We start from the raw sequence: 20,274 nt of genomic DNA, 5'->3' as shown, positions 1-20,274 counted from the left end.
CCTGGTCCTTTGAATGCCTTTGGGAGAGTGTCATGCCAAGCGAAATAACTTTTCCCGGACTTATTTGAGTCTTAGCCTGCATTTGATTGGATGATTTCCCCAGAAGGGAGTATTGATTTATTCAGGGCTGACGGGTTTCGGGAAATGGTCGCCAGTATCACATTTAGGTAAATATCATTGCCATGCAAATTTGTGACAAAATATTCATTGAACTCTGATTGATTAATGCTGACTATGCCGATGAAAGAGAACTAATTAGATAAACTAAACATTGATTAACAAAAGAATGAGTTTGTGATAATTTTAATAAGGTATTAACTGATCAAAGGACCCAAGGCTTTAATGTGTTTTAGCTGGTTCTAAATCACCATCAACCAGTCCAACTAATTGGTCCATCGACCAAGTGGTGGAGTGCCTTGATGTTAAAGTTTGGATTCTATAGGTGCAGATGTATATAATGTACATAATGTATATAATGTAAAGAATTTTCTTCCGTTAGGTAATAAGGTACCCCCCACATGTCCAGTGCTTCTTTCCTCCTGTGTGCAGACTCAAAGTTTTACGTATGAGTGTTGGTGTTATGGGCCCCACCAATGAATACGTGCGTGAATGAGTTAGCGTGACGACGGGTCTGTGACGCAGGGAGGATATGTAAATTTGCCCTTTTCCGCTGGAGCAAAGGTTTCAGCACTACTCTGGCTAAACACATCTAGATAAGCGGAGTATTGCTTAGGCAGGACTATCTCCTTTTCTGCTGCTGTTGCTATCATATGATGCAGGTGTATGTTAACAGATTCTGCCTCCTTTGACTCTTACAAACTAAACAACATAAGCTGAATTTTAACCCTATGCTTCAATGATTCCAATAAATGGAAGGATTTTGAAGAGTTAGCCACGGCATCCCCAAAAGTAACTTAAATTGAGGAGCATTAATAACATCGAACTGAATCATTTCCTCATGATGCACTTGTTGGCCCTTACAATGAAGCGTAACCAATTCACTATGTTTTGTAATGGGTCCTGATGAATACATCATACCATTCACCGCCCGAACCATCTTGAGTTTCTTCTTATTACACATAGATAAGTATAACTGCAACAGGTATTTGGAATCAATGAAATTACCAGTAGCCCCAGAACCTATCTTAGCCTCCACTGGTTGTATTCCTTGTTCTTAATTTCTTCCTTGAGTATTAAATGTGGTACTGCAACCTGTAAAGTGTTAGCTACACTTTGTTCAGGAGATAAATCCCTAGATCCCATAACATACTCCTGTCTCTGCAGGGGGATTGCTAGTTTTCAGACCCTTTGGGCTTATTGTATATAGGTCGTGAGGGACACCCTTTAATGAAATGGTGTTTTTTCCCGCAATATAGGCACTAGCCGTTCTAACAGCGTTTGTCTCTTTCTTCTTTGGATAATGGCCCACACACCCCACCAATTTCCATTGGTTCCGGAGTGTCCACCATGGGGTTAGGTTGTGTTCGATCGAACATTTTAGTTTCTTTTTTCCTCTTTTCACCTTTATGCTCTGTCAACCTATGATTTAATCCTAAATTCAGATTAACTGGATTGAAACAAGTAATAGGCTGAGCTTCAATCTGTGCCAATATGTCCTTCATTTCATATTTCAGTCCTCTATAATAGAGAGCTGTCATTTCTCCTCAGGCCACCCCGCTTCATCCACCAATCGATTAAAGTGCATCAAATAATTAACTAGGTCTTTGCTGCCTTGCCATAATTCTAACAATTCCCAGTCTGTAGAACTTGTAAGGGTTTGTCGGTCAAGCACCTTCTCAAACTCAGCTTAGAAGTGGGATCAATGGTATAATAAGATCTTATCCTCATTGACTAAAAGCAAAGCCCAGGCCACAGCATCCCCTCCCAAATAAGATATTTAAAAAATACTTGGGATTGGAAATAGGGAAAGGCTTGAAGCCTTACCATGAAGTTCAACTATACTTGTGTAAGGAAAACCTGAACCTTATTAGGCTCACCTAAAAAACGCTCAGGGGGAGTCAAAGGAACAGGTGAATAGACTGCTACTGCCAGAACTGAAGGACTAAAGTGTCTCTCACTCCCTACATTTCTGCTCTATGATGTTAATGGAATATGAGTGGCATCTATTCTGTTCTGTAATTGATCTAGTCTATACACTAGTGATGTAATCCCTGCTTGAGATGCAGTGATTTCCAACTTCAGCTCAGCTACCATGGCATATAAATCATCTAATGCGGCCATACTGGTTGGCACTGCTCAGGAGCATCATGCAATTTTTGGGTCAACTATTCTGTTATGCCCGGAGATCCTCTGGATCAGTAGTCCCCAGAGGCCCACCTTTCAGCAGCTCCAGATTATAAAAGAACAGAGGATCAAAGTGGCTATACGGGGAAGGGATACGCCAGGGAGGGAGACATGCAAAACCAATGCTTGAATTCTGCCAAGCTCAAACAGAACTCTTTTCATCATGCATGATTCAATGTAAATACTGTGGCATATAATCACTGAGAATTCATTTAATTTTAATTTTATAGAATTGTCAACTCTCCCACAACACACCACCCATCAAATATCAAAGGGTGAAGTATCTGGTACACATCATATTCTTGTTTGGTTGCTTATTATGTATTGTAATACTCTGTGCAATCTTTGAACAAGCAGAAAACAGCGTACCAAAATACAAAGGACAAACAACCCAAACCTAGGGAACTCCACATACAGTGATTTCATTCTCAAAGCCACACTTAATGTCCTTTAAATGAGCAAAAGATCACTGACAGCGGAACTGTTAAATAATATGCAGCACATGGAAAGCCCTCACGATACACGGTCCACCAAGCATACATCGATGTAGAGGGAAATACTCAGAAAGTCCCTAATGCCTTTCCGTACGCAACGCGCTGTAGAGGAATTGCCAGTCCAATGTAACACAAACAACAACTGCGCAATGGAGAATGTGGAGAAGTGTGGCTCAATGGTTAGAGCGGCAGACCTCGATGCAGAGCACCGGTCCGGGACCAGGGTTCGATTCCCGCCGCGGCAGGGTCGCAGGCTATAAATTCCTCGGACTGGATATTCTCGCCTCAGTGCCTATTCTAATCATGGGTCCCACGCTGCAACTCTGGGCAATAGCTTGCTTAATCTCCACAACGGCCCCCAACGGTGCTGGGATGCCTGGCTTCACCATGGGGGTGCCCAGGAGTGGACACTCCACACGGAAATCCAGGAAGGGTTCCTTCAGCAGTATGAGTACAGCGCAGAGATACCCGTAGTGGTGATCGGCGCTATATAAATACCTATACATTTACATGGGAAGCGTGCCAAACTGTAACTTCTCCCAAAACTTCAGAACAGCTGTTAGACAGGATGCGGTCCAAGCACCGCAACATGAGACACGCCCAAAATTAGAGACTGCGAAGCACGCTCACTCTGGATGGTCGAATCGGAGATGCTCGCTCCGCTTTCTACAAGCTCTCTTGTACTCATACATCATCACGCCTAGGAACACGCTCCATTAACTCCGAGTCCACTGCAGTGGCCATCTTATAGTGGAGTTTCAATTGAAGCACCTAATACGTTCTTGGCAAGGACGCGATTCGCCCAGTATTTCCACCACTGACAGTCCCCTGTAGCATGATATTTTCCACATAAAGTGGACACCCCTCGTGCAATTTGTAGCGCAGAATGGGCACATGTCCTGCACGTCCTGACAAGAAGGTGTGTAGTTTTCCAAATAAATAATCAAGGAAAGTATATTGTAGTGTTAATGAATCATATTGGGAAATCAGAAGGCCGATTTACAAGACTTTAAGTAGAATTCACTGAAATGTCAGTTTGTAATGGCTAGAAATATTTTGTCGTGAGCATCTGCTCATTCTCTAAATGGGTTGAAGAATACCCCACCCTAAGATGTGATAGCATGATAATAGCTAAGCTCCTGTTGAGAGAATTAATTTCGTGGTTTGGCCTCCCTGCTTCTATTGAGGCAGTTCATGGCGCCCAATTTGAAAATGAGATTTTAACCCCTTCAGTGCCCATGACGAGCTGGACTCGTCATGGGCCGCGGTGGCGCTGTGCCCATGACGAGTCCAGCTCGTCATAGACCCCGCCCGCTAATACAACGGCCGGCACAGGGCGGGGAAAGGGGCGGGCACTGAAGGGGTTAAAATTCATTTGTATAGCTCTTCAAATTGAATAAAGGTTCCATTGTAGATGTTGTCCTAAAAAATCTGGTATAGCGGAGAAGATGAATACCATGAAGAACAAACTGGCTTGAGAGTATGCTTGCACTGGGCTGAAATGGGCGTATGCTGTTCTTCTAGTCCTGATGAGTATCAGAAGAAGGACAGGTCTCTGGCTATATGAGGTGCTGATGGGGGCAACAATGAGACTAGCTTCTATTCCCTCATCTACACTGGCTTCAATGACTGATGATATTGTACTGGATAACTGCAACAGTCTAGCTGATATTGTGAAATATCTCTCACCAGAAGAACTAATCAAAACCAGCAAAAAAAGAAGTTCAAAGCCACTCACTGAAACCAGAAGAATGGATCTATATCAAGAAGCATGTTCTTAAAAGTTGCCTTGAGGAAAGATGGAACGGACCGTTACAGGTAATTCTTGTAACTAATACTCCTGTGAAATGTGCTGGAGTTCTGCAGAAGATCCATTCTTCTCACAAGAAGAGAGCAAAGGCTGTGAGTGAAAAAGTGGTGACATGCACTACTTATTCACAGAGTCAAGCTCAAATATGCTGTGTGGATCCAGAGGGCGTAAGAGAAAATGTTAAAACTGATGAAGGTGAAGCTCTGGAAGCTCTGGAAGTTCTGCGGTCTTTGAAGTTGCTGGAATTGGTGATGAGAGTGAATGTGAAGACCCAGCTGAAAGAACAAGCACCAGTGGCCAGTTTCAATCTGAGGGTCAGAGTGACAACCTGTTTCAAAGTCAAGGTAGTCTGTCATCCATCTTCATCTGATGAAGAACTCCAGCTGAAAATTCGGGTTTCAAGAACCCCCAGTGTAAGTAATCAATTCACAGTGAATTGAGTTACTGATCCCAAGTAAACAATTAGCTCAACAGTGAATGAGAAAGAGTCAGCAGTGGTCACAAAAACAATAGGTGAGTCATTGGACGGTGTAAAGAGAGCCTGCTAAAGAAAACACCTGTAACCTGAAAAGCTAAAGGCAATTGAGAAAGAACCTGAAGTGATTGATTTAATTCAACTCAGAAAGTAGTGAGATTGAATCACCAGTTGCTGAAAGGCCACGAGATAGAGAATCCAGAATAGAAAATGCTCCTCACCTAAGTGGGCATATGTTGTATCAGTATCAAAAGAAGAGTCAGACAATGAAAACTGTGAGAACTGTAGTACAAGAAACAAATACGTTTGAAGACTGTTTTGATTTTTGATTATTATTTTAAAAATAAAATAAGAACAAAGATTTATTATTGTTTTGAAAGACAATTTAGATTTTTTCGTTTTTGTCCCAGTAGAAATAGCCTACAGTAAAATGTTTTTTTTTGGTTTTGTTTTATATAGAGTGAACTAGACCTGAAGGTATAAGAGAGCTTTTGATGAGCACCAGTTGAGTTACAGACAGACACATTCAGTTTTGTTAGGCACAGGGAGATTAAGTGATTTGCCCAGAATCACAGGATGTTGAGCGTCTCTGTCGAGATTCGAACCCTGTTCCCCAGCTTCAAGGTTGACCGCCCTAGCCATTAGGTTACATCCTCATTGTTGTAAAACTTTGTCTATATATCTTTGATAATTCTATTAATAGTCCCAATTGGGTTATTGTTGTGCTTTATGTCCCAGGTGGGATGAGTTTCCACCAAAGCTGAATCTTATACAGTACATAATAAGTTTGCTAATTCACTGACATATAGGGAAAGTTTAAGCTAGTGGTTTTAATAATAATCTTTATACTAAAAAGATGGGTAAATATGTAGAAATTATTGGGCTGAAAAACTGTATCGTATATACTTTTCATCCTTCCTTTGCAGGTGAAAGCTTTATCTATTTTCAGCTGCCAATATTCCCTATGGGTTGTCCTACAACATGTTAAATAGTGATTTTAATAAGCTTGAGTCTTCGTCACCATATTTGTCAAATTTTAACATTTTTCTTGAGAACTTACCTGTCAACGAGGGAGAAGGGGAAAAACTAACTTAAGGTAAATTTCTGAATACAATTGCACAAACTAACTCTTATACTAAAAATACGAATTGGAAGTATGTATGTGGTTAGAGAGCAGATGAGTGAAAGTTTGTCAGGTATTATAGTAAAAGCAGAGCAAAGATTCTGAGAGATTGGTGGAATGAAATAAAGATAGGAGAGCAGATTGAGGCTGAGGAATAATATAGACCCTCAGATTATAATCTGAGTTTGAGAATGGAGCATGTAAAAGAGGGTAACATGTGTGTGGTACATCATGAACCTTCAGGGAGAGGGTCTGTATAATATGTGAGTGAGAGCAAACATGAAAGAAGTTATTTGGTGAGTGGTGATTTCCTGGTTGGCGAAAATCAATTTTTAGAGGGGGATCTATTATGTGCGTTTATTTCAACCTGCCGCCTAATTGGGTGTGTTCTTGTTATCTGCCTTTAGTATTTCCTAAGGTTTATCATGTGCATGGTATGAATGATGGTCTTAGTTTGAAGAGAGTAAAGCATGATTTTGGGCAGGTAGTATTAGACATTTTTGGAGCTATCATTCTGCCTGCTGGGATTGCTGTGAATGACATGGAAATTAGGAGACTGTCTACATTAGCAAATAGATTGGCTTACAACACGACAGTAAAATTTACACAGATTTTTTCTGAGCTTGTTGCTATGAGCGCAATTATAATGCTAAACCACTTTGCATTAACTATCCTTTTCGCAAAGGAAGGAGGTGTTTGCAGTGTATTAAATGTTAGGAAATATTGCACTTTTATACCCCATAATAGCAGAGTTATTAAGACGTATATAACTGATAAAACAAATACCTCACACGAGATAAAGGCTTTAGAAGAGCATGCCTTATTGGAATTAGTAGGTTACTGGCTTAGTAAGACAGGAAAGGGGTTTAACGACGTTAGTGAATGGTACAACTCCCTGGGGGGGGGGTGGGGGGGGGGAGATGTATACTAACCTCTGGAATTGTGTTGATTTTTGCACTTGTCTTTTGTTTAAAAATTCAGGAGTCATTTTTCAGAGGTGTGGGTGCAAAGAAAGAAGAAACTCATAAGTGAGGAAAAGGTAAGAATATGATCTGGATGATATACAGGACTATGAATGCAACCGGTTGAATATGATGGAGGAATCAATCCTAAAGAAGAAGAAAATTATGGATACTGTTTTATAACTGTTTAAGAATGCTGGGTTTTGGTGATTATGAAATAAATCAGAGGGGGATTATTAGAAGATGATGTCAGGCTATTACTTTTGTGCATCATCAATGACATATGCAATCTTTAGAATTATTGCTGATTATCCATTTCACATATCTTTACACGGATATACAACTATTGTTTTTGGAACACATTTCCTATGATATATTAAAGTGTCTTTCCTTAATGTGTATTTTTTATGCCTCATGTTGAGTTTTGTCTCCATTTTAGAAAACACAGATGCTTTCTCCTCTCCTACCCCTCCTTTGGCTACCCCCAGCTCATTTCACACCCCAGGCTGTCCACTGAGAATAGGCACCCAGAAACAAGCTAGGTTTGTTTCCATTTATGTTGTTCTATCCTGTTTTTGCTTATCATGATGAAGCTTGATCACAAACTTTTGATATTTTCAAGGATCTTCCACCGGTGTGCTGTGGCCTATTCATTCATATAATAATTTGCTGTTGTTCATGCAACTATTTCTTCCTGTCATCGCTGGATGACATTAGGTTATAATGTTCAGAATCAGTATTCATGTAGTGGGATAGTGCCTCAATGTTAAGGCAATGTGAAATGTAGGTGGGGTATTCTGATTTGCAGAAGAGATGAACCTTTCAATTGTGCCACTGCAAGTTCATAGCTTTGCTAATTTAATATGCAGAAATGGTGTATAAAAATCTCTGATTTAGAGAACTCTGGGGAGATCATTCCTATGCTTCTAGGGATGCTGCCTGATTTTCTATTGATTTTGAAGCTCATTTGGGACATAGAATCATTTTTGAGTCTGCATTTTCGGTATTTGCTGTAATTGTTGAGAAGCGATTATAGCATTTAATTTAAACAATTTGTACTATGTGATTTTTTTAAAATAAATATTTTAACCATTCTTTTGTTTAGTGAGTGAGCTCTTTTTATTAAATTATTGTTTGGCAATTGTTGTACTGTTGGCAGGTGCTGCCTTTTCTTGGGGACACATTGCTTCATGAATATGTGGTATAACATCGTCTCCAATTCATCGACTAGTTGGCTTCCAGAAGAGGTAAAATATTGGGGTGTCTATATTTTTGGGGAACTAGATTTTGGGGTTCTGCATGTCCACACATATAGCAGCAGCTTGTAGAGCATCCCACCATCTTGACAGCATGAGAAGTGCTCATGCATCATCATCATCATCATCATAATCTTTATTCGATTTTATAGATAAAATCATAAAAGGCAGGCCATTTAAAAACAACATACAAAATGTAAGTGCCATAATCATTCATATTTTAGAACGCCCACCAGAAAACATAGAAGGAAAAAGCAAGTAAAGGGTGAGTTCAGCAGCTGTAAAAAAAGTAAAGGCTGGCCTAACATGTTTAAAATTCAGCGATAATAAGATTGGGTGTATGAGTTTGTTTCGTAGGTTACTATATTTTGAGCGGAACATAACCATATGTGAAGTGTCATTGATCGATATGTTATCGCATTTGCAGGGAGGAAAATCAGAGTGCTTAAAACAATCACGATTAAACGGGACCATTCACTGAAATAAATTTAATCTAAAATAGGTCATCAATCGGTGTTGATGGCAAGTTATATCCCAAGTCAGATACGATTCGATATTGCTAACTGTTTTCACCAATAGCACATGTTGCACAGAGAGTTTTGTTAAATATTCACTCACTACTCCATGCTGAGGGTTACCCCTCCTCCTCCGGGTCATTATGAATGTCTTCCAATGCTATTGTTTTATCATGTGCACCAAGCTTTCTGTTAGATATGATTGCAATACATCTAATTATATAACTTTTACCTGAAAATTTCCCAGGGAGATTAACACAGAGAGAAAGGCACAGAAAATAGCCAAACCCATTGTTAAATGTATCCGTTGCGGCTGTTACCTGCAGATAAAATCAAATAAATAAAACAATCAAAATTCAAATAAAGAATGAGTAGCTTGTGCATCACAGAACTGCATTGTTACTTAAAAGGACATTTGGCAGAGCCTGATTTAGTTTTTTATTTTATTTAGCCCTTCTTCAGTGGGAAAACATAGACCTTCTTTCCCTTGTGGCCGATAAAAGTGGGAGGAAAAATCGCCCACCCTCCCCCTAGGGTAATTCTGTTGCCGCCCAGTGACAGCATTTCCAGAAGTGACTTTAGTGCTCAGTTTTGAGTTGCTGATAAGAGGATAGGGAGTACCTTGAACTTCATGGAGTACCAGTCGGGGCTGTAGTGGACTAGCAAACATCATGCACATGTGTCAGGGGTTTGCACATGATGAGAGCTCTTATGGGGGCCTGCTGTCATTCTGTGTCAGAATATTGTTACTGTGTGACTTAAATATTGCACCCTAAACATTGCCTACATAAATATTGTGCCACTGGGTGTAGGTTTTCTATTACCTCAATTGGGAATATATTTGCAAAAATGATATTTAGGACAGAGCATTTATGGAAGACAATATTCTGACAACAATATTCTGGCACTACATCCCCCATGATCTCTTCATCAATTTATACATAGCATGGCGGCCATCAAAGTGACTTCTTGGCAGTGGGCATAAAGCCGACAGAGCTATTACTTGGATGCCCTCAGAGCACTAGAGCAGCATTTCATACACTCTCCCTTCCCAGCACAGGACAAGCAGCAAGTGCTCATGACCTGGAGATAGAACAGAGATGCAGTGAAGTCGAGCAATGCAGATTACGAACGTTTGACCCAAAAATGAAAGAGCTGGAGGTTTCTTTATCTAAACAAGAGCAATGAAAGGAAACATTCCTTAAAGTCTGCAATGCACAGTTACAAAAGATGTGTGTTATTCACATCAATTCTGCATGTTTTACTGATTTCAAAATAAGATACGTCTGAGTTGGCCTGCTACACCAGACTGGCAAGACCCCTAGGGAATAAGCAGCCCGAACCCCAACGAGTATGATGAATCCTTCTTTAAAAGCCATAATCATAACTGGTTATGATGTCACGCTACACCTGGTTTCCACTGCATGACTTTATGGACCAGGAGAACTATAATCCCCATATGGATGTTGGTGCTCCCCACTGGACCTGGATCTATTTAATGCATTTAAATGACAAGTTCAGTTTAGGCATGTAGAACCCATTTGGTCATACTAGAATGACAGACAGGGAAGAGTTCAACCTTAAAGGGTTTTCTTCAGATTGTAAATCATACATAAATCTAATCAATCAGTCAATCAATCAATTAATCATTCAATAATCCGAGTTCAAAGCTCGGTCAAAAACAAAGAATATCAGAGAATACAGTAAAGTTCAGATCAGCAAAGTACAAAGTATAAAATGAGAGACCAATCAGACAAAAATTCACCTCCTAGGGCCAGTGGAAAGGAACTCCCCACACACAAACAGAGCACACTTACATAGGGTTCTGAATGAAGGACTCCATACATTTAGTACGATGGAACATGATTCTCACAGTTCAAACCAATCAGCATTAAGCAGAACAAAACAGTTGCAAACAAATAAAAATAGGAAATCTCTCATAATTCTACAACATGGAGCTTCTGACGAACACTACCTGTTGCAACAACTGTGGAAGATGCTGCCGAGGCAGCTAGGTAAGGCTTGAGTTACCATGACTCTAATGTGAACAGCTTGGGAAGGTCATTGTCCTTGCTCGTGAAACACATTTAAAGATTATCCTACAGGAGCATCAAATTACAAGTGTAACCTCGTGGTACAAATCATTTCCAGCTTGTAGGAAGCTGGCTCTGTATACTATACCAAAAAGAGGCATAGTGTGCACAGAGTCCAGTGAATCCTCAAAGGTATGGCAGAGATTAAGGTAGATAATACCTTACTCTCACTTTAGTAGTAGCTGGGCTGAGCAGTTAGGCTTATCAGAGGGTAGTGTGAATGCATTTGGTGCACATACTCATACAAAGCTGGAACAAACACTCAAAGATGGACTCCGGGCCAATGTTTGTGGAAATATATTACTTTTAGTTACTTTATTCCTAGGAACCAAGTGGAACGCAGTTACATGTAGGTAATACTTCCAAAAAGGCAGTAGGAATACTTTATAGTATTGTCGATTCAAAACAGTAACATTCAATACTGGTACAAGATAGACAGTTGCAGGTAATCCATAAAGTGCAATTCAATCCTAAGGAAGGAAAACTGTGTTATGCATCAGCGGGTTAGTACACGACTTACGTTGCCACTCTTCGAGGGTTAGTCCGACCCTCGGCAAGGGTCAGTTTGACCTGGGCACTGCACCAGCAGCGGCACTGGGGCAGCAGGGTTCAGTATCTATGCCACGGCAGTCGATACAGGCACTTATGTTTGCTCTCGCGGTCAACTGAGAACAATGGGGAGGAGTGAGAGTCAGTGGGCCCCCAATGCCTGAACCGTCACGGTCGTCGTCAGCGAGTCACTGTATGTCGAAGGGAGGCACTGCCAGTCCAGCAGTCACAGTTGTGGCTATGGAGATGCGCAAGGGATGGAGAAGTTCCACCGATGTTGGGCCATCTCGGAGAGGCTGCAGTCAAGCAGGCCGGGCAGGAGGGTACAGGGCCACTTGGAGGAGGGTACAGGATCTCAGGAACGGAGCTGTGATCAGCTTGGGATGTTGAGTCGAGAGGATCACTCTAGTCATTGAGCCCGTCCAACTGCGGTGCTTTCTGCTAGCAGGGCAGAGTTGCATCCGGGTGTTGGTCCTCTATCGCTGCGGTCTTGGGGTTCTGTTTGCAGTAGTGAGTCATGTTGACACAAGTGTCGGTCCTCAACTACTGTGGTCTTTGTACCGGTGGACACCGGGCACTAGTGCCTCTAGCCCAAAGGGAGGTTCTTGAACATTGTTTGAAGGGTGAGAGGTCTCCAAGGTTTCTTGGAAGCCTGACAGGGTTTCTGGAAGGACAGCAGGTCCAGTTGTCAAATCGGCTACAGGCAGCAGGGTTATTGCCGGGTTCTTTCTGCAGCGGTTCAGTTCCTGGTCTGATACCGGTCATCTTCCTTTCTCTTCTTTTTGTTCATCAAATCTGAGGAACAAGTTTCAAGGGAGCCGTCAAATAAAACATTTAAGGGCCTTACAGGGGTCGGGTGCAGTAACCAATGGTACGGTCCTCTAGGGTGTCTACACTCTTTGGGTGTCCCCTCCCTTTGGGGAGAGGGGGACATGCCGGTTTCTATTGGGCCTAATTCTCAAATTTAAGATGGAGAATTTCTAATAGAGGGTTCACCTCAGCTCCTGGTGACCCTAGGGGTGTGCCAGAGTGAGGTGGACACTCCTACTCTTCTTACTAATTTGCCCGTCTGCCCTGGTGCCAAAACTGGGGCCTGGACAGGGGGTGGGCATCTCCACTAGTTGGAGCTGCCCAAATCAGCACATCACAAGGTGATAGCCTTTGAAGCTCACTGCCAAGTGTTGCTGCTCCAGCCAAGGGTAGGTGTGAAGCACATTCACCCAGAGTAGGCTTCGTTCCTGACCTCTTGGAGCACAAATGCTCACAACCCATGAGGTCAGAAACCTGCTTGGTGGTGGCTGGCTGGCAGGGATCAGTCAGCCAATACACTAGAAGTTGGCAATTCTTTAGGGCGCATCTCTAAGATGCCTTCTGAGTGCATTTTATAATAAATCCAACAGCATCAGTGTGGGTTTATTATGCTGATAAGTTTGGTACCAAACTTTCCGGTTTTCAGTAAAACCATCATGGAGCACAGAGTGGAGTAATGACAAACTCCCAGCCCATGTACTAAAAATGGCTCCAATACACTTACAATGCCTGTGAATGGTACAGACACCGTAGGGCCATACTGCTCATGCAGCTGTACCCTCTCCTGTGTTATGGTGCACCCTGCCTTAGGGCTGTAAGGCCTGCTAGAGGGGTGACTTAAGCATGCCACAGGCAGTGTTGGTGGGCATGGCCCACAGTGATGTGTACCATGTCGACTCTTCAGTATTGTCTGCACTACAACATGCAGCTTGCAATGGCAGTGTGTGAGTGTTAAGGTGAGGGGTCTCTGAGTGTGGCATAATATATGCTGCAGCCCTCAGCGGCTCTCTCTTGTCACAAGGCCCTTGGTATAAGGGGTACATTTTACTAGGGACTTACATGTGGCCCAGAGGTGTGGCAGTTGTGGAAAAAAGGGTACAATGTTGGCAAATAACTCAGGTGCTGGGCCCTGGTTAGCAAGGTCGCAGCACACACTCAGTCAAGCTGGCATCAGGTATTTGGCAAAAAGTAAGGAGGTAACCATGCAAAAAGGGGTACTTTCCTACACAACCACCCCCAAACAAAAGAGGATGTGACTAAACTTTCCCAAAAGAGTCTTCATTGTCTAAGTGGAAGAACCTGGAAAGTCCATCTGCATTGGCATGGGCAGTCCCAAGTCTGTGGTCCACTGTAAAGTCCATTCCCTGTAGGGAGATGGACCACCTCAACAGTTTGGGATTTTCACCTTTCATTTACATTAGCCATCTGAGAAGTCTGTGGTCAGTTGGGATTAGGAAGTGAGTCCCAAACAGGTAGGGTCTCAGCTTCTTCAGGGACCAAACCACAGCAAAGGGCTCCCTCACAACAGCATTTCAACGCTGTTCCCTAGGGAGCAGCCGCCTGCTTATAAAAGCAACAGGTTGGTCTTGGCCATCATCATTGGTCTGGGATAGGACCGCTTCTATCCCTAGTTCAGAGACATCTGTCTGCACAATTAACTGCTTGGAGTTGTCTGGGGCTTTGAGAGTAGGTGTTGAGTACATTGCTTCTTTCAGGGTGTAAAAAGCCTTTTGACAACTAACTGTCCAGTTCACTTTCTTTGGCATTTTCATGGAGACAAATTCAGTGAGGGGTGTCACAATGGATCCATACCCATTCACATACCTCCTGCAATACCCAGTCAAGCCAAAGAGGGACCTGACTTGGGTCTGGGTTGTTGGAGCTTCCCAGTCCAGAATTGTCTGGATCTTGGGCTGTAAGGGTTGCACTTGACCTCCACCTACAAGGTGGCCCAGGTATACAACAGTATCCTGCCCTATATGGCACTTGGATGCCTTGATAGTCAGGCCTGCAGAATGCAGAGCCTGTAAAACCTTCCCCAGGTGGACCAGGTGATCCTGCCAGTAGGAGCTGAAGACAGCAATGTTATCAAGATAGGCTGCATTAAAGGTCTCCAAACCAGCAAGGACCTGACCCACCAATCTTTGGAAAGTGGCAGGGGCATTCTTTAAACCAAAGGGCATAAAAGTAAACTGATAATGCCCATCAGGTGTGGAGAATGCTGTTTTCTCTTTGGCTTTTTGGGCCAGGCCAATCCGCCATTACCCTGCAGTTAAGTCAAAGGTGCTGAGAAATTTGATTGACCCTAACTTATCTATCAGCTCCTCAGCCCTGGGTATGTGTTGAGGATCTGCCTTATTGACAGCATTAAGAACTGTATAGTTCCCACAGAACCTCATCTCTCTTTTCACCCCCTGTGGGTTAGGTTTGGGGAGTAAGACCACTGGGCTGGCCCAGGAACTTTTAGAGTGCTCAATAACTCCTAACTCCAGCATTTTGCTTACTGCTGATAGATCTTTGTTTTGATAGGCAAGCTGTCTCCAGTGTCCACATCATGGGTACACCAGTGTGTCTGGCAGGGCTTAAGGAGAAGAGTCCAGCATACTGTTGTAAGACATGCCTACAGTCAGCCTGCTGTTGGGCAGTGAGGGTTTCTGAGTAGATAAAACCATCAACTAACCTATCTTTTGGACTGAAAGAGAGGAGTTTAGGGAGAGGTTCACTCTCTGTCTCCTGATCCTCATCAGTGACCAACAGCATGGATACAACAGCCCTGTTGCAGAAATGTTTAAGGAAGTTCACATGGATCACCCTCTTGCCTATTGCCCAGGTCTACCAAATAGGTGACATCACTTTTCTTCTCAAGAATAGGGTACGGGCTACTCTACCTGTCTTGGAGAGCCCTTGGCGCCACAGGCACCAAAACCCACACATTTCGCCCTGGTTGGAACTCCACCAGTGCAGCTTTTTGGTCATACCACAGCTTCTGAAGCTGTTGGCTGGCCTCAAGATTTTTGGATGTCTTTTCCATGTACTCTACCATCCTGGAACGGAGGCCATCACATCTTGTTTAGGTTCATGGAGAGGCCTCTCCCAACCTTCTTTTCCAAGAGCAAGCGATCCCCTTATAGGATGGCCAACCAGAAGTCCAAAGGGGGGAAAACCCTATTCTCTTCTGAGGCACTTCTCTGTAAGCGAAAAACAGGCATGACATGAAGACATCCCATTTCCTTTTGAGTTTTTCATGGAGCCCCATGATCATGCCTTTCAATGTCTTATTGAATCTCTCAACAAGGACATTGGTTTGTGGATGGTAAGGGGTAGTGAATTTGTAGTTCACTTCCCCCTTCATCTCACATGTGTTTCAGGTATGCAGACATGAAATTGGTACCTCCGTCTGACACCACCTCCTTAGGAAATCATCCCCTGGTAAATATACCAATGAGGTCTTTGGCTACTGCAGGGGCTGTAGTAGACCTAGGGGGAATTGCCTCGGGATACCTGGCAGCATGATCCACTACTATCAGTATGTATTGGTTTCCTGAGTGGTTCTAGTGGACCCACTATTTCCACACCAACCCTTTCAAGGGGAACCCCAACCACTGGTAGTGGAATTAAGGGGGCCTTTGGGTGTCCAGCTGTTTTGCCACTTTCCGGTATATTGGGGGCCAGTAGAAATGGCTGACAAGCCTTTCCCAAGTTTTAGTCTGGCCCAGGTGCCCAGCTAGGGGGATGCCATGGGACAATGTGAGTAGAAACTCCCTCTACAGCTGTGACACTACCACTCTCCGAGGGGCACCAGGTTTGGGGAAGTTTTCACAGCCCTCTTGTGGCTATACGGGTACACATTTTGATTCCCTAAAAGCCTGGTGTCGTACCTGTAGGAAGGTTGGACACCAAACTGGGGATTCTGCCTGCCCTAGTCCTCCTCCAGCTAGTGCTGGTGTTGCACATCTCCAGATGGGATCAGCAGTGTGCCCAGAGTAAATAAGGGTTCACACTGAAGCTGTACTAGTTTCTTGAATGGGAGGGAGAGTTGACCACATTAGCTGTCTGGCCCCCTAATTAAAAAAGGTACTTACAGTAACCCTTAGTGAATGGGATTAGAGTAGAAGTCCTGAGCGATACAGGTGCCAGTGTCACTATGGTGAAAGACACACTGGTTTCTCCAGGACAATACCTGAGTGGAAAAACCTATCCAGTTGCCAGTGCTGACAGTGTTACAACAGACCATTACATGGCTATGGTGATATTAGACTGAGGGGTTACTGGCCTGAAACAGGTAGTGGCCTCTCCTAAACGTCCAGCTGCCTGTCTGCTTAGAAACAACCTGGAGACCTCAGCATGGGCTGAGGTAGAGCTGAAAACCCATGCAGTCATGCTGCAAATCCCTGAAATAGTGTGTGTAAAGTCAAGAGCACAAACTCGAGCACAGGGTAAAAAAGAAGTGTTGGAGCCTGGAAGAATGACCCAACCTTTCAAGAGGTACCAGCTTCTGAACAGCAAAAGAATCAGGACCCCTCTCCTCTGGGAGAGGGTTTGTCACCCAAAGAGGGAACTGAGCCCATGGGACTTGAATCTTACCTGGCTGAGCAACTGGGCCCAGGGGGACCCTCTAGGAACAGCTGTGCCTTGCCTCCCACATGACCTATTGGGAGGAGGGACTCCTGTATACGGAATCTAATCCTATATTCCTTTAGTTGTGAGCCCGAAGCCCTCAGTCAGGGTGCCCTTCATGAGGTCAGAGGACTCTGCATCTGTCCCACTAACGGTTAGAAGTCTGTCCCTGCAGTTACTAGTGAACAGTTCCCAAAGTAATGCTCCTCTTCACTTTTTTCATTCCACAGGCCCTTTCAAAGTCTGTGAACCATTTGGTGATGTCATCAACTTCCTCATATTTGAGTACAATCCCTTCAGGGATTTTAGGGTCACAGGATTCCGCTATTTCCCTATTTGGTTTGCTGCCACCATTGATGGGAGGTAAGCCCATCTCTGCTATCCCTTTTTTCAGAGCCAAGCGTCTGGGCTTGAGACCTATTCTTTTGGTCAACCTTGCTAGAAGGATGTCCTCTTCATTGAGGCTGTCCTCAATGATCTCATCAAGACCTGGCCCACCTGTGTGGAATCTAGGTGCTGTGAGTACTAACCTTGGGGTCAGGGGCACAGGGACCCTGTCCTTCCTATTTAGTGAGGAAGCTCCTCAACCCTGTTCTGTGTATCATCATTAGTTCACTAATAGTGGGGATCTTTTTATAAGAGGTCTTAAAAAACGTATAACATACTAATAACCCTAACTACAGTAAGTTGTTATTTAAAAGAAATGCTAAAGGAACTTAACACAACCTTTCAGACTTTTAAACATTTTGAAAAACTTGTAAATTCAAAAATCAGAATCTAAAGAAATTTTTGGGAGTTTTGGCGTATGATCATGTGTAGGCTGAGTAATCCAACAAACGCAAAGTTGTAGACCCCACCGCTGATCCACCAATGTAGGAAGCCGGCTCTGTATATACTATACCAAAAAGAGGTATAGTGTGCACAGAGTCTAGTGAGTCCCCAAAGGCAAGGCAGAGGTTGAAATAAATGATACCGTACTCTCAATTTAGTGGTAGATGCGGTGATCAGTTAGGCTTATCAGAGGGTAGTGTGACTGCATTTGGTGTACATACACATACAAGAAGGAACACACACTCATTGACTGACTCCAAGTTAATGTTTGTAGAAAAATTATACTTTTAGTTACTTATATTCCTAGCAACCAAGTTGACCTTAATTACAGATAGGTAATACTTCAAAAAAGGCAGTAGGAATACTTTGTAGTATTGTCGATTCAAAACTGTAACATTCAGTACTGGTATAAGATACACAGTTGCAGGTAATCCATAGAGTGCAATACAATCCTAAGGACGGAAAACAGTGATATGCCTCAGCGGGAAAGCACACGACTTACATTTCCAGTCTGAGGGCAAGGACTTTACCCCTGCGTCTGTATAGAGTGGAAGCCTGCTTCATGATCGTGAGGGGGGCCTCACTCGGAGAGCAGGAGTCCACACCACTAGACAACAGGGATGATTTTTTATGAATTATTGGGGGAGCAGTCTCCTTAGGGAAGGGCTGCTCCCCGGGGGCCATTTTTCATCTGTGTTTCAGCCCCACTGGAGATGTTTTTAGGCCGATCTGCCCACCCGGGGGGGTCAAAACCCACTAAAAGCCAGGGTAGTATCTTATGATAATGATTATGGGGAGCGAACCCTTGGGCAAGGGCCACACCTCTTAGGGAAAAAATTTTTTAAACTAAATTCTGCCCCCCAGAGGGCATATCGACTGCTTTTAGGCCAATCTGCTATCTGGTGGGGGCGGATGCCCACTAGACACCAGGGATAATATTTTGTATATGTCAGGGAGTGGTCCCCTAGGCAAGGGTCACTCCCTTCTATTGGAAAATGTTTTGATTGTTTTCTGCCCCTCCCCCGCCCCGGGGTAGATCGGCCATATTTTTAGGCCCATCTGCCCGCACTGGTGGCAGAAAGCCACTAAACCACCAGGGATTGTGTATACATGGTGCATAATGTTTTGGGGAGCAGCCACTTGGGTAAGGGCCGCTCCCATTTTTGGGGAGAACATTTTGGCTGTTTCTGCCTCGCTTGGGGGCAGATCGGCCTACGATTCTTATGCCCATCTGCCCCCAAGGGGCAGAAGCCACTAGATCACCAGGTATTTTATTGTATATTGGCGTAAAATGTTTTGGGGAACTGCCCCTCGGGCAAGGGTCGCTACCCTTTTGGGGGTGAATATTTTGGCTATTTCTGCCAACCTTAGGGGCAAATTGGCCATATATGTTATCTGCTCCTAAGGGGGTAGAAGCCACTAGACCACCAGGGATTTTCTTATGTATGGTGCGTAATGTTTTGGGGAGCAGCTCCTTGAGCAAGGGTCGCTCCCCTTTGGGGGGTAAATGTTTTGGCAGTTTCTGCCCGCTTTGGGGGTAGATCGGCCTTTTATTTTTAGGCCCATCTGCCTCGAAGGGGGGCAGAAGCCACTATACACCAGTAAAAGTTTGTGTATGAACTGTAGTTAGGCTAATGGTCTGCGTGTTCAGGCGTTTGGCTGGCTGTGTGTGGACTGGCGCTTGGCTGACAGTGTGTGTGGCTGGCATTTGGGTGGTGATGGGCAGACTTCATAGTTTTGTATAATGTTAACTGTTTTTTTTTGTCATCATTTGCATTTATGATTGTAATGTTTTTTTTCTCCTTTTATTCTAGTACAAAGCTTTTGTTTTGCTTTGAGTCTCCTGCTTGCGTTTTTGTCACTGGTTGATCTGCAGTTTGTGTAGTTGCACTAGTTTGGTAAAAACAGGTTTTTTGTATTGTGTACTCCAAATGAGTATCATTGCCCTGCAGGAATGCGTTGTTTGTAAAGGGTGTAATAGCCGCATATTTTGTTTCTGTTTAATTGTGTGTGAAATTCTCCTTGTATTTGCGCACAATGTGTATTGTATGTTCTTGTGTGTAATTTTCTTTTGTTTTTCCTTTCTGGTTGGATATCATTGGTGCTTGCTGTGTTTGTGCCGAATTGGTGCTGGTGAGTCTAGCTGTCTCTGGCAAGTGAGTGGTATTGGTTTTTCAAAATATAGGTCTTTGTGTAGTTTGTATTAATTGACTTTTCCTTTCAGACTACCATTAGTTTTACTTTCCATTTTGCTAAAGCCACACTTTGTTGATTACTTATTTTACACAGTGTTGGGTATTGTTGACTTATTTGTCAAGTTTCTTTTCTTAGTAAGGATTAAGGTTAGCTGCAGGATTACCGCTCCGCCGGTTGTTGATATGCTTTTTGACTCTTCCTCTGACCATGATTATGCCACTGACTCTGCATCTGAGGCA

General features: G+C 43.4%; 1 protein-coding gene across 4 annotated transcripts in view; it reads right to left on the bottom strand.

The window, feature by feature from the left end:
* LOC146806104 (ecto-ADP-ribosyltransferase 5-like) overlaps positions 1-20,274 on the bottom strand; it is a 349,139-nt gene that overhangs the window by 286,402 nt on the left and 42,463 nt on the right. For all 4 annotated transcript variants that reach the window (XM_085623444.1, XM_085623443.1, XM_085623446.1 and 1 more), the window contains exon 2: positions 9,172-9,259. In XM_085623444.1, coding sequence (XP_085479570.1) covers positions 9,172-9,231 — 60 coding nt within the window. In that variant the 5' untranslated portion in view covers positions 9,232-9,259. The remainder of the gene's footprint in view (positions 1-9,171; positions 9,260-20,274) is intronic.

This window comes from Triturus cristatus, chromosome 8 (assembly GCF_964204655.1).
Source record: "Triturus cristatus chromosome 8, aTriCri1.1, whole genome shotgun sequence".
Lineage (NCBI taxonomy): Eukaryota > Metazoa > Chordata > Amphibia > Caudata > Salamandridae > Triturus > Triturus cristatus.
The sequence above is the reverse complement of the archived record's forward strand: the minus strand, read 5'-3'. Positions and strand labels throughout refer to the sequence as shown.